Source organism: Pelophylax lessonae (genome assembly GCF_965119305.1).
Source record: "Pelophylax lessonae genome assembly, chromosome: 1".
Lineage (NCBI taxonomy): Eukaryota > Metazoa > Chordata > Amphibia > Anura > Ranidae > Pelophylax > Pelophylax lessonae.
In genome coordinates this window covers 363,298,763-363,314,271 of record NC_138768.1, presented here as the reverse complement: position 1 = coordinate 363,314,271, position 15,509 = coordinate 363,298,763, and the positions used below count along the sequence as shown (strand labels likewise).

Sequence of the window (15,509 nt, the reverse complement as noted above, 5' to 3'; positions counted from 1 at the left end):
GCGATGATAGCTCAGGTGATCTATCCAGCTGAGGTCCCATAATAAAGAAGATAATATTCATAGACCATAAAATATAAATAAAAAGTTATAGGAATAAATGTGAGAAATTTTAATATTAATCCTACACATCTAGGGAGAACTAGGCTTTGATAAAAGCATTGATATCCCACTCGACGTTCATGCTCTACGGAGAGTAAGAATGTAGCTCGGAAAACCAAAACGTCTTGAGACGTGAGACTCCCCTAATGTTCGCTTCCCCCCCTCCAAGGAGGAACATATTTGTCAATGATGAATTCTGTACCACTCTGATCGCGATTATGATATTTACAGGAATGTTTAGTCAAACCTTTTTAGATATTTGCTATATGTTCATTTAATTCTTCCGGTAATGGGCGAATAGTTCTGCCCACATACTGTTTGACGCAAGAGCATGTCAATAGGTAGACTATATTTTATATAATTATATACCGGTAAATATTAACAGTGACACTGTGACAGGGCAATGTAGGGGTTAACTAGGGGTGATCTGGGGGTTAAATCTTAGAGGATGTATGGCGTGTACCCTAACTGGAGTCACAAGTGACACTAATACAGTGATCAGTAAATTATCTGTATACTCCTATATAGTGACACTGACAGGGAGTAAAAGGGGGGTGATCAGGGCGTTAAATGTGTGCCTATGTGTACTAGTGTCAGTGTAGTGCTTGTGTACTCACTGTCTGATGCTCTCTTCTCGCACGCTGGTGTAGCACAATTCCCAGCCGTTTTGCTGGATATGAGTCCGCCTGGGTTACCGCTAGCAACAACAGCACATTTTAAGCATGTTTTCCAAGTGTGAGCACTGAGACAAAGATTAGTCCAGTATCTTTGGGTTTTTGTATTTATTTTGTAACTTAGATGGGAGAAGGGATGAGTGGGATACTCCTTTGGCTCAACTATGCACAAATTGCTAGGGACAAATCAAAAAGTGCCGATTGGCGCTTACTTGACGCTGGCTGGATGCCGGTCAACGCTAAACTCACTTCTGACTGTTTTCCTGGATAAATAAGTCCTCTTTAAGCTCCCTTAAGCACTCCTTGCTGAGCAAGCTACTTGTATACACTGCTGCACTGCTGAACACTTCAGGGCCCGCACCGGTGCCCCCTTTCACTCTCTTCAGGGCTTAGACTCTGGCACCCCCTTTCTAAGTCTTCTCTACTGGTTAGTTGGCTCCCGGATCCCTTTTGACCTTCTGGAGTGGTCCCCTCTTCTAGGCAATCTCCTGCGCAGTTTCCAGTACTCACAACACTGGTTTTCCACTCGGTCCACAGCACGCTGGATCCCTCTCTGCAGCCCAGCTCAACCTTCGTCCGCTAGGCCGACCGCCCAAGACACTTTCTCTCTAGCTCTGACAGGAGGAGAGACAGCCATCAGCCTACTCCTGGGACTCTGCTTCCTGCCAAAGACGCTCTGTCATGTGCTCCCCTCAGACTTCTACCCCATCCCAGGTGCATTGCGGCAGACTCTGCCCACTGAGATGGATATAAACCCCAGGACGCTATTGGCCAGGTTTCCTCCACTGCCCAACAAGAGCCCTCATTGGACACAGTGGGGAGACTCCCCAGATTCCACAGATACCCCTGGAAACACACGACAGCCTAGCTGAATGATCAGGCCCCTCTGATAAGCAGACAGGGCCATATAAATGCTTTTTCCTAGGACCTACCTAGGAGGGTGCTGCACTGGAACCGAAAAAGGGCTCCATGAGAGACAATTGCATTATTTCCTGTGCCTGTGTTTTACATTACACAGGCACAGGACCTTCTGCAATTGGTCAGAACCGATCACCAGGTCCAGGCCAAAAATCATTGGCCTGGACCTGATGATCGGTTCTGAACCAAATCGGCACATCGGGCCCTGCGCGCGACCGACGTACAGGTAAGTTGGTTCGCGCAGCCAAGCCACCTTGATTAAATCTGCGGCGGGTGGTTGGCAACTGGTTAAAGTGTAGGTCCACCCTAACACTAAAATCCCTGTATCTACAGAACTTCACGAACTAACACTAAGCCAGTGACGGCGAACCTTTTTTTAGCCCGAGTGCCCAAATTGCGACACAAAACCAACTTATAAGTGCCAACACTGCAATTAATAACAGCCATAGATAATGGCCGCAAGGGCCTCTGCCCAATCCCAGCGACACAGCAACACTTCCTCCAAACAGATATCCACTCACTCTCGGTTGTCCGTGGCAAGGCCCACAACTGGCACTGCAGGGGGTATCCTCACAGCCTCTCTGTCCCTCGCTCACAGTGTGCTGCTCCAGTCTCTCTCTATCTCTATCTCTATCTCTGCAAGTGCCACGCTGTCCCTGTCCAGCGCTGCTTGACAGAAAGGGGGGAGACCGGATCGACTTAAAAAAAAAAAAAAAGGTATGTATACAGATTTCTTCTTTACAGGGCTAGATGGCTTTGTTGTGGCTGTCTGTAGGTGCAGGGATTTTACTGTCAGGGTGGACTTACACTTTACTCCAAAATAAAGATTTAATCAAAATTTAAAATATGTGTAATGTTAAGTAAAATGCCACATAAAATCATTCCGAAAACCCACTGACCAGTGCTCTAGTTACTGGTGTTGGCCCCACTTCTTTCCATCTCGCATGCCTTTCTATTGTCCCATCACTGTGTGGACAGTTTTGCTGGTAGTAAAGCAGAGTAGGTAGGAAGGGACCGGGCCAGCTGGTCAGTAGTTAGTGGTATTAAATCCAAAAGCAAATGTTTATTATATTGCAGCCTATCCATTCTTAGATGCAATGTCTGCCTTGGTTTTCTTTTTGTAGGCTACTGGATCCTGCCAGTAAGTATGTTGTGTGTTTGTTGTTGGTTTTTTTTTTTTTTTTTAAAACAAGCTGTCCTGCAGATGTAGCAGTTAGTGGGATGATCAGGCCATTTACAGAGGTGGTTACATTGGTCAGATTTTATTTATTCATGTAATGCCTTTATCCCAAAAGGAACAAGACTGTTTATAAAGTGTTATCTGGAGTTTGGCTTCAATTTGTTTTGTTTTATATAAATCTTCTAGTACAGCTAACACTCCCCTCCCCCCAGACTGACAATGCTTCTTCATCCAGAGTGGGGGCACTCTAATACAGGACTTGTGTTACTGTCCAGATTGCCAGGTGAAAATGGGGGGAAGAAAAGCTTAAATATAAAACCTTGTGCAGCCACCACGTCTGACGTTATTTTTTGGTTTTGATACCGGTTTTATTTACAGTGAAACCTTAGTTTTTGGGGTACCCAGACACTATAATGGAGCGAGCTTGCATATCAACACATGGAATGTGCTTACCATTAAAGGTTGCTGTCACTTTACTTTGTCAGGGGGCGACAGGTTTGCTTAAAGCGGTAATAAACCTAAAACATAATGTATTTCAACTTACCAATCATCGGATGTGGTTGAATACATTAGGTTTAATCTTTTTCTTTTTTTTTTTTTCCCCCCTCTGGTTTTACCTGGTGATCTGGCCAGTAACACACCTCCTATATTATAGTGCCCCCACTCTAGCTCAAGGAGCACAGGAGCCACCTTTGGACAACAGCATTGTCAGTCTGGGGTAAAATGCACTATCAGATTTAAATACACTACTAAACTAAGGCCAAACTCAAACTAATACGTTATATGCAGTTACAGCAAACCATTTTTTTTCCTTACTGGATAAGTTTTACATAAAAGCTAATCATTGTAATTGCCCCTGTCAGTGGTAGATGGTTTGACCCATCCTGCTAACTGCTACATCAACAGAATAGCTTGTCCTGTTGAAAAACACTAGACTTATTGGCTAGATCAGAGGGGAAAATAAGGGCTAAAAAAAAAACCTAATGCAGCCATCACATTCAAGAATAGGTAAGCTGCAATATACTATATGTTTACTTTTGGGTTTAATTCACTAACCCTCTCATTTAGTAAAATTGGCTAATTGAAAAGGTACTTAGCTGCTTACCTACTGCTTTATTGTCCTTGACTTTGCTGCAGTGTCCTTTTCAGGGCTGCTTTCAAATGTATTAAAACAAGATCACCTTGATATTTAGTCGTTTAGAGTAGGGATTAATAAGGTGTGGGAAGGATGCAAATAGTAATCTGAAGTAAACTCGGATATAAATACAATTTCTAACATTTTAAAAAGCTGGCAAAAGTCTGATTTTTGAAAATTCTAGTTTTACTAATAATAAACTTTACTTAAGAGCCGGTTCACACTACTCCAATTTGTCAGGTGACTTGGTCGCCTAACAAGTAGCTGCCAATGCTGTGCAATGGAACCGTTCTAATCAGAGCGACTCAAGTCTCTCCGACTTAGAAAAAGGTTCCTGCACTATTTTTTGGCGAAGTCGGAGCGACTTGCATTGACTTCTATTATGAGAAGTCGTTTGCAAGCCACGATGAAGTCGCGCTGCACGGGCGACTTCAAAGTCTGTGCGACTTTGAGTCGGATTAGTGTGAACCGGCTTTTATAGTATACTATTATTATTTAGAAATAATTAGCACTTTGGGAGAAACTTGTACATTTATGTGAAATGTACCTGTGTCATTCTAAAATATTCAGTCAGAGTTAGCGTGAGACTTTCCTGCCTTAAGGGTGTCTAAAAAACCAAAAACTTTTTTTAAAATGTCGTATTTCCTGCTGTGCAGTGTATTAAGTAGACACATGGCTTTAAGAAAATGAAAAACGAGGTCAAAGGGAAAAAAATATGCGTACATGGCCAGTCTCTAAAGTTTGAAAAGTAATAACGTGATACATAATCATAAGAACATAACAGATTGCAGTCCTTAGATGTGGTAATTGCATTGCTTCATTTTCAGTCTATGATCATTTTCAGCAAGTACAAAACTACCTGTTGACTTTGCCAAAAATTCAGTGTCCTTGTCACTTCCTGTGAGCTAAACTGGAAGTGCCTTTTCCTCTGTAAGCTTCTGTTTCTCCTATTCCCCATTAAATGAAGATGACCAAAGGCAGATATGCATCAAAGAAGAACTCATGATTAAACATGTGCATGTAGAAAAAAAAAAATTGCTTCATTTAGATTTGTTAATCTAGTTATTTTGTTTTAGTTAAATTCGGTTGATTTTATTCAAGTCATATTTGGGATTTGTATTCAGAATTCATTCTATGTACATTTCGAATTTTCTTCAAATTGACTGTTTTTTTTTTTTTTTTTTTGTCTCGATTTCAAAACATTTAAATGGATACATTGCGGATTGGTTGAATCTAAAATTTTTGATTTTTTTTTTTAATGTGGCAGCCGAATAACCAAGCATCTGATTTGTTATTTTATACACATTGATCTTGATTTGTATTAATAATAACCCTTTTATATGCAAAGTGTTCTAATTAAAGTATTCTCTTCCTTTTCAACATTTTACTATGTAAAATACTTAGCCAGCTGAGAAAAAATGTCAAGTACAGATGCTTTAAGTATTTTATATTTTACTGGTTTCTTTTTATCAATGTTACACTTGCAAAATGAACAAAAGAAAAATCTTCATCAAATGATTACAATGACTCTTTAAATCGCCTTTGGCTCAACAAAAACAGTATTGTTTTGAAATGGTACACTAATAACACACACAATCTTTGATTTCAACAATATGTTTACATTTCGAAATTCAAATTGAATTCGATGTAAAATTTCAGTTGACTTTCAATTCAAATTTTGGAAATTCGAACAAATTTTGTTTAGTTATTCAGAGAATTCTATCAAATTAATTTGTACTGTAATTCAGGGATTCGGATATATAACTGAATCTCCGAATAATGAGAAGTGTCTAAATATTCGGAACTAAATGAACCGCAGATGTCTACTTAGGATCCATTGTCTAAATACATATTAGTACATTTGGCAATTATTACTGCCATTTGCATTGTGACAACACTTGTCTTGGGGAAGCAGCTGGTGCCCATTGCAAGCGCTTTCAATCTATACTTCCGTTTTGGATAGAGTGGAGAGAAATTTGAACACCTGTCATGTTTTTTATTGCTGTCTGTGTTCCCGATTCACCTTCTCCATTTGTCCTTTTTACCATTATCGTTAAAAGTTTAATACCAAATTTTGGGTTGTCCCCAGAAAAATAATAGAGGGGAAATCTTTCAATAGGGACACTGATTCTGGTGACCTGGGGGCCCCAAGGAATTCCCTTTTTAATTTGCAGGGATTTACATAGTTACATAGTAGTTGAGGTTGAATAAGGACAATAGTCCATCCAGTTCAACCTGTGTAGGTGTGTGTGGCCGTAATCATCATTTTACATACCCCTGAATGTTTTGATCCTCGAGATGTACGTCCAAGAGTCTTTTAAAAGTAGCCATACTCCCCGCATTTACTACCATTTGTCGTAGAGAATTCCACATACTTGTAGCCCTTAATGTAAAGAACCCACTGCGTAGCCTGAGGTTAAAATGCTTCTCCTCTAATCGCATTGTATGGCCTCCTTGCGACTGAATAGTTTTTTTTCTTCTATGTTGAGATCCCCATTGAGGTATATATAAATCGCTATCATGTCTCCTCTCCAGGGAGAATAAATCAAGCGCTTGTAAGCGCTCTTCATAATTAAGGTCCTCCAATCCCCTAATCAATTTAGTTGCCCTTCTCTGGACTCTCTCCAGCTCCAACACATCCCTTCTGAGGACTGGCGACCAGAACTGGACAGAATGCTCCAGACGCGGTCGGACTAGTTTTTTTTTTAAAGTGGTAGGATTATAGATTTATTTCTGGAATACATCCCCTTCGTTTATGCATGCTAATATTCTGCTGGCTTTGGCAGCTGCAGCTTGAAATTGCATGCTATTGCTAAGTCTATCTTCTACTAAGACCCCCCGATCTTTCTCCATTTTTTGAATTCCCCAGAGTTTCCCCCCCTAAAGTGTATTTTGCTTTTACGTTTTTAGTCCCCTAGTGCAATACCTTACACTTCTCCGCATTAAACCTCATTTGCCATGTAGTTGCCCACTCTGCGATTTTGTTCTGGTCATTCTGTAAGATTCCTGCCTCCTGATGTGAAGTTATTGCCCTGGTTAATTTTGTTTCATCTGCAAAAACTGACATTTAGCTAATGATCCCGTTCTCAATGCTATTTATGAATAAATTGAATAAGATTGGTCCCAGGACCGAGCCTTGGGGGACCCCACTTACCACCCCAGACCAGTCTGAGTATGCGTTATTTATTACTGCCCTTTGGACACGCCCTTTAAGCAGTTCTGTATCCAAGAGCAAACCTTGTGGTCGAGGCCTGCAGACCTTATTTTATAAATTAAGCATTTGTGGGGAACTTTATCAAACGTCTTAGCAAAATCCAGGTACACCACATCCACTGGTCTCCCCCTATCTAGCTCACAGCTCACCTCCTTGTAGAATGTGAACAGATTGGTTTGACAAGAATGCCCTTTAGTAAACCAGTGCTGATTACTGCTGATGATGTCTTTAGCAAACTCTTGGATATACTTCCTTATCATCCCTTCAAGAAGTTTACATACTATTGACATCAGGCTGACCAGCCTATAATTTCCCGGGATATGCCTCTGCCCTTTTTTGAATATCAGTATCATGTTCTCTTACCTCCAGTCCCCTGGTACAGTTCCTGTCAAAATACTATCAGGAACAGTGGTCTAGATATAACCTTACTGAGTTATTTGATTACTCTCAGATGTACGCCATCCGGGCCTGGTGATTTACTTGTGTTCATTTTATCCAGCCTTTCCCTGATGTCACCCTGTGTTAGCCATAGCGGCAAGTCCAGTGAAGTACTGCTAACCAAACAGTCATGGTCAGTGTACCCCTCCTTTTCTTGTGTAAAGACTGAGGAGAAGAAAGCATTAAGCACGGTTGCCTTCTCTGTGTCCTCTGTAACCATCCTCCCATCATCGTTAATTATGTGTGCAACATGCTCTGACTGTGTTTGTTTGTTTTTTTTTGCTGTTGATATATTTAAAGCGGAGTTCCAGCCATTTACTCACCTGTCCAACGGTCCAGCGATGCGGCCGCCGGAAGCCTCGATCCTCGCCCTCGGCGCCGGCATCACTGCTGTGGGCACCCGGCTGTTACAGTTTGCGGCTTCACAGCCGGGTACCCACTGCGCATGCGCGAGTCGCGCTGCGCGCCGTGATTGGCCGGCAATCTTCTGGGACCTCTGACGTGTCCCAGAAGATTGCAGGGAGGGAGGGGGAGAGGAGAACTTCCGCTCAGGGCGCCGCGGCGCTCCGAGCGAAAGTGGGAGTGGGTACCTGTCAAAACTAGGTACCCGCTCCCCTCCCCAAAAAATGACATACCAAATGTGGCATGTCGGGGGGTCAGGACTCCTTAAAGCGGAAGTTCCACTTTTGGGTGGAACTCCGCTTTAAAGAATTTCTTAGGGTTCTTTTTACTAACCTCCGCTATTTGTCTCTCGAAGTTGATTTTAGCCATTCTGATTCCGTATTTACATTTCCTATTTGATTCCTTGTATTGCTGGAAAGCCGATAATGTGATTTTCTTCTCCCTTCCTGTTTGGCTATGGGGCAGGAAGTAAAATCTCCGCAATGGGACACAGATGTTAAAAAAAAAAAAAAATAAAAATCGACGAGTTATAACCCTCCCTTACTCAAAAATGCAAAGAAAAAAAAAATTATATCTATAGTTCTACTTTTAAATATTAGTTTTTCTGGTTTGTGTGGTAGGAAAGTGGTAGAGAGTGAGAAGAGATGCGCCCCCCTCTCTCAACACAGCACAGAGGAACAGAGCTGAGGCTGTCACTTAGCCAGAGATCCCTCCAGCTAGTGAGATATCATAGATGTTATCTATTCTATACTAATAGTTACTTTTTATGTTCAGTTTAAGTGATAAATTCCCTTTACTCAAAGATGGCCTATATTTTTGAGATGTGGTAAATGCTACTTGCCTATCAGAGAAGCCATGTTTAGTGCACCTGGTGTTTAGGGTTGCCACCTCATCCCTTTAAACCAGGACACACATTAATTGCACAGGTTCTGTGGCCTATTAAGGTGATAATTAAACTCACTTGGTACCTTATGTGCATATCAGCCTCAGAACCTGAATAATATGTGTCCTGGATTAAAGGGATGAGGTGGCAACCCTACTGGTGTTGATGACCTTACTGTTTCCTTACTATCCACCACTACTGATCACTTTGGTACTTCAAAAGAGTGGTGTTAACCATAGCAACTTTTCAGGGCTTCACTTGAACTTTTCACCTTACAGCAATTCATTTGGTCTCTTTGGGAAGTGGCTTCAATCTTCGGTGTAGTCATTCACTTTAGTCTATATGTGTGTGTTTATATTTGAGATGAGCACTTTTACTCTGCCTAATTTTAATTTGATAATTTCGCTGTTTAAAAAAAAAAAAAAAAAATCTGGATTTACCTAATCACATAATCGTTTTTCTTATGTTCTGTTTAAATCCAGTGTGTTCAAATTATTGTAAGTAATTTTTCTTTTTTTTTTGCAGAGTGATACAAATTGGTGGAAAGGTACTTGTAAAGGAAAAACAGGACTCGTACCAAGCAATTACGGTAAGCTATTCAACTGTTTAACAGATCTGTGTCTTTAAGAAGGATGATCTGATTTTATTATGGTGCACTAAACCAACTTAAATGATTCTGACACTGCTCTGGAGCCAAACGCATAGCCTATGGAACCATGCACACTGGGTGCTTAGTCAGAGTGCATGAGATCCCATTTTTTTTTTTTTCATGCAGGCGGAGCACAAGCAGTTTTGGCTCTTTTCCATTGAAATCACTGCTGTGCCTGCCATTTTACCCCTGCAATAATATACCCCTTTACCACTGCTGGCCAGTGGCTAATATTGTACACCTATTTACCCGCTTACTTTTACACTGTGTAAGCCAGAGCATCCCTTGGATTTTTCACCCCCGTTCACAAATTCCTGAGTATTAGTGGCAATTAGAAATGATGTCGGCTTAATAAAAGCTCTGCCACATTGACTGTGGTTTTAAACTCCCCCTTACATTGGCAGTGGTTGTAAATGCCTAAATGCCCCTGTTGCATTGGCAGTGGGTGTGAAAGACAAGTTAACAGTGAGTGTAAACACCCTTCTTTCATTGGCTTGAGTTTGCAGCCTGCACTGTCCCTCCCCCCCCCCTTTTTTTTTTTTTTTTTTTTTGTGTAAATGCCATTGTTAAATTGACGGTCAGTAAAAACACCCACATTACATTGGCCATTAATGTAACACCCTTGTTTCATTGGCGGTGAGTGTAAATGTCCTTGTTGGTGGAGGTGGACCCCCTTGCATTGGAGAGGTTAGGGCCCATTGCTTTGCTGTCAGTGTAAAGGGCTGCCTTACACTGGCAGTCAGTGAAGAAAGGCCCCCTGTGTTTTTAGATAAGTAGGGTCTGGAACTAGTTGGGAGGGCCTGGCTGGGAAATGGAATACTCAGACATTGATCCCTTTTTTAAAAGGAATAGTTAAGGGTCGACTGTAGATATATAATGGTGGAAGTTTTGGTGGATGTTTTTCCTGGTGTTTTTTAGAATGGGCGTCATTTTTCTTTTGTATCATTTTACCCAATATCCTTTGTTTTACCTCCATTAAGGAGTTGTTGGTTGTTTCCAGGCTCGAGAAATTGTCTAGTGGCCAAAACTACGAAGGACTGAAGCCTACATTTTGTGTTTGTATACCATAGGGGTCTGTGTAATGGAGCTTTCCAGGAGTTCTTTTGGTGGGAGATGTCTTGTATTGATCTAATTAGATTGTAGACATGTATCCAGATTTTTTTTTTTTTTTTTTTTAATTTTGAGACCTTCCCACCAAATATGTAAAGAACCTGCCTGATTGCAACCTTGGAAGCAATTTGGAGAGCCTCCAAATGTAAATTTTGCTTTGCATGATGGTGTCATGTACTAGCAGAAGAGAACATTATGGGTGTTTTCCTGGGTCAGGACATTATTGGACAGAGATCAAAATGATCTCTGTTCTCTCCAAAGTCTGTTTCCCATTTTATCATGTATCGGAGATTGTTAGTTAATTGGGGAGAGGAGATCTCTGTAGGTTAAGCCTGTGAGTGTTGGGTTCTCCTAGCAGCGGTCCTGAAAGGGTGCAAGAAGTATGAACATACTCTAATAAGGTAAATCATTTTTTTTTTTTCCCACATTGTCGTAAAACTTATACGTATTTAGGTGATCTAGATCATAAAAATATCATTGCATATTATTGTGTTTTTTTTTTTTTTTTTTTTTTTTTTTTAGTTGCTGAACAAGCAGAGTCAATTGACAATCCACTGCATGAAGCTTCTAAACGGGGTATGTATTATCCATTGTTGTGCATTGGACAACTTGATTTAGCCTTCAGCCAAAATCCCTTTTACACATTTCCGCATTTGTTTGTGGTGATCTTTCCTTCAGTGATTTATATCCACTGTACTTTTTAATATTAAACCTTTGGTTATTGGTTATGAACACATCTAATCAAATGGAGGCTGAAATGTTTAGTTTTATATGTAAATTTCAGTTTCTTGTGGGTAAAGATGTGGATCTACATAGTTAAAGGGCAAGAGAACACAAGATACTTTTGTAGTGTTTGCCGCATTGAAGTTATTTTAGATGCCATCACATGTTTTTTTGCGCCTGGTCCTTTATATTTTTGTTGTTGTGTTAATTGTAGAGTTTTGCAAATTAGCCACTGAAAGTATATGAATCGTCCTCATTTGATCTCCTGCTTAACTAATTGGATAAGGTACTGTCTGCATGGGAGCTTGTATAGGTTTCACTAGCTCATATATTTGTACTATGGGACAGAGCTGTTGCAAAGCAGGAAGCAGACATTTTTTTTTTTTAATTTTTTTTTTTTTTTTTTTTTTTTGAATTTCAACCATAAGAAAGAACTAAGAAGAGAAGAGAGAAAAATACAATAAAAAATGTAAAAAAATAAGACTTGTTTTTTATTTTTTTTTAATGTATGTTCTAAGTAAATAACTGCTGCCTCTATGTATCTCAAGCTAATCTCTCTATATCTAAAAATGAATAAAAGACTATACCTTTGGGAAATATTATTTAGCAAAAATTATGTTATAGACAAGCCTACCCAAAATGAATGAAGTATAATATGAAATTCAAAAGCACACTTTTTTTTTGTGGTCCCATTTTAAACTGACCCATGTAAATGGTCTTCATCAATGTCCAATGTTTTTTTTTTTTTTTTGCTTGCAAGTGTATGTGCTCGGTGTTGGATGACTTTTCAATAAATTATGTGAGCCTAACAGATGCTAGATTGCGCCTAACAGCTCCTAGATTGTGCCAATTAAAGCAGCATTAAACCCAAAAACAAACATTACATTGCAGCTTACCAATTCCTAGTTGTGGTTACTGCATTTGTACCGGTATATGTTCGCTTGATCAGCACCACAAGCAATCGGCTGCAGCACAGAACAGTGTATTCTGATGGTGGGAAAGTCTCTTAGCTTTCAGAATACAAAGACGCAGCGAGGAGGATTATCCTATCCAAAATAAGGCAGTCGCCAAATATAAAGATTGGTAAGCTGCAGTATATTACAATTTAGTTCTTGGGTTTAATACTGCTTGTTGTTCTAGCACAAAACCAAACCATACATTTTTAGTTGGCCTTCCTTAGTACTTAATGTGTTGATATCTAATTCCTTTGATAACATTTTAGGTAACCTGAGTTGGTTGAGAGAGTGTCTGGAAAACCGAGTTGGTGTTAATGGGTTGGATAAAGCTGGAAGCACTGCTCTATACTGGGCATGCCATGGAGGACATAAAGGTTGGTTTCATCTTCTTCTTCTTTTTTTTTTTTTTTTTTCATGACTCGATGTTTATTAGGTTTGAAATATAACATAAAAGTTTAAAGCAGATCTCCAGCTTTTAGTGATGTTTAGACCAAACTGACCCAAGCAAACTATTTCATTCAGTAAGAGATGCAGTGGCTGTGTGCGCTCTATAAGCTGGATGTAGCCTCGGCTACATCCAGTATACATCGCTGTGTTCTGGCAGTGGGATGAGAACTTCCTTTCCACACCCGGAACAGAACTAAATTGAGCTAAGCGGCACTCAGCCTTTCACAGGGGGCATTGTATTCTATGAATGAATACAAAACTTCATCTGATTGGCTGAGATGGGCAGATGTCACAATCTCTGACTCTTGTTTATATTCATTAATAGAGTATAATGCCCCCTGTGAAGGGCTGATTTTGTTCCAGCTGTGGGACAGGGAGTTCCCATTACAGAGCCGGAACACGGCTTATACAGCGCACACAGCTGCTGCATCTTGGTGAAGGAAATTAGATTGATCCAAACTAATTATGTACACTTCTAAAAGCAGGAGATTAGCTTTAAAACCATCTGGCCTACAGTTTTTAAAGGTGAAGTCCAGGCACAAGCACTATCATTAAAAAAAAGAAGAAAAAAATTGTGTGTGTGTAATATATAATATATGCACTGCTTAAAAATGTTAACTGAACACTTTTTTTTTAATAAGAGTACAGCATCAAGTCAAGTAAACTCCTGGGATATTGCTCTGGTCAGTTAGGTAGCAGAGGGGTTGTTAATTAGTTTCAGCTGCTTTGGTGTTAATGAAATTACAAACAGGTGCACTAGAAGGGCAACAATGATATGATCCTCAAAACAGGAATGGTTTTACAGGTGGAGGACACTGACATTTTTTTTCCCCTACTCATCTTTTCTGACTGGTTTTCACTAGTTTTGCATTTGGCTAGGTTTGGTGTCATTACTGGAAGCATGAGGCGATACCTGGACCCTTTAGAGGTTGCAAAGGCATTCCAACTCCTACAGGATGGCACAACAATATAAGCCATTGCCAGAAGGTTTGCTGTGTCTCCCAGCACAGTCTCAAGAGCATGTAGGAGATTCCAGGAGACAGACCATTACTTCAGGATAGCTGGACAGGGCTGTAGAAGGTCCCGAACTCGTCAGCAGGACCAGTATCTGCGCCTTTGTGCAAGGAGGAACAGAATGAACACTGCCAGAGCCCTACAAAATGACCTCCAGTAGGCCACTGGTGTAAATGTCTCTAACCAAACAATCAGAAACAGACTGAGGGTGGCCTGAAGGTCCGACTTCATCTAGTGGGCCTTGTGCTCACTGCCTCGCACTGTGGAGCTCGATTGGCAGTTGCCATTGAACACCAGAATTGGCAGGTCCACTACTGGTGCCCTGTATTTGTCACAGATGAGAGAAGGTTCACTCTGAGCACGTATGACAGACACGTAAGGGTCTGGAGAAGCCGTGGAGAACGTTATGCTGCCTGTAACATCGTTTAGAATTACCAATTTGGTGGTGGGTCATTGATGGTCTGGGGAGGCATATCCATGGAGGGACACACAGACCTTTACAGGCTAGACAATGGCACCCTGACTGCCATTAGCTATTGGGATGAAATCCTTAGACCTATTGTCTGACCCTACGCTGGTGCAGGGGGTCCTGGGTTCCTTCTGGTGCACGACAATGCCCGTCCTCATGTGGTGAGAGTATGCAGCCCGTTCCTAGAGGATGAAGGAATTGATATCATTGATTGACCCCACGCTCGCCTGACCTAAATTAAAAAAAAAAAAACACCTTTGGGACATTATGTTTTGGTCCATCCGATGCCGCCAGGTTGCACCTTAGTCTGTTCAGGAGCTTGGTGAAGCCCTGGTCCAGATCTGGGAAGAAATACCTGTTGTCTCATTCGGAGCATGCCCCGACGTTGTCAGGCATGCATACAAGCACGTGGGGGCCATATAAACTACTGAGTGCCATTTTAAATTGCTGCAATGAAATTTCAGCAAAATGGACTAGCCTGCTGCATCATTTTTTCACTTTGATTTTCGGGGTGTCTTTGAATTCAGCTCTCTGTAGGTTTTCAAAGTGTTCCTTTAATTTTTTTGAGCTGTGTGTGTGTGTGTATGTAATGTATATGTATGTGTGGGTATTTCAATAGCTGTAAACCCACTTAGTTTTCATCCAATTCATTGCAAACAGTTCTTGCCATGTAAAAGAAGCAGTAACATCATCACTGTGTGTTTAAAGTGAAAGGGACCCAGCAGAATCCACCAGCCCACTACAGACAGACTGCAGAAAGCTACAATGGGGCTGGGGGCGATAAAAGACTAGTCACACAGAGAGATTGCAGCAGTGACTGGTCCTTTTTACAGAAAACTCTTACTCCGAGGTCAAGTGCAGGAGATCTTTCATGGTAGAATGCTGCACTGATATGGAAGTACACAAAAGGCACCAAGATTCAAGTAAGAATACACGTGGCTCTTGTAATTGGACAATATTTGGTCATAATATTTCTTTAGCCCAAAGTTTTAGCTTTCAGAGAGACAAAATGAGTATTGTATAACTTGTTGGGTACACAAACCATTCTTGGTCCTATAACAATATAACTTAAAGTGTTTGTTACCCCAAAACTTCATATTCCTGATCTGTGCCTGCTGTACTATGTACTTATATGAGAAAGTATCCTGTTCTTTTTGTATTGCTTCCTTTTATGTGAAATACCTGCCAGTCCCTCTGC

At 40.8% G+C, this 15,509-nt stretch overlaps 1 protein-coding gene across 1 annotated transcript in view; it reads left to right on the top strand.

Annotated features, from left to right (window-relative positions):
* The window catches only part of OSTF1 (osteoclast stimulating factor 1), a 63,459-nt gene that overhangs the window by 27,464 nt on the left and 20,486 nt on the right, over nt 1–15,509 (top strand). The window contains exons 4-6 of the mRNA XM_082243541.1: nt 9,469–9,532; nt 11,225–11,278; nt 12,648–12,755. Coding sequence (XP_082099667.1) covers nt 9,469–9,532; nt 11,225–11,278; nt 12,648–12,755 — 226 coding nt within the window. The remainder of the gene's footprint in view (nt 1–9,468; nt 9,533–11,224; nt 11,279–12,647; nt 12,756–15,509) is intronic.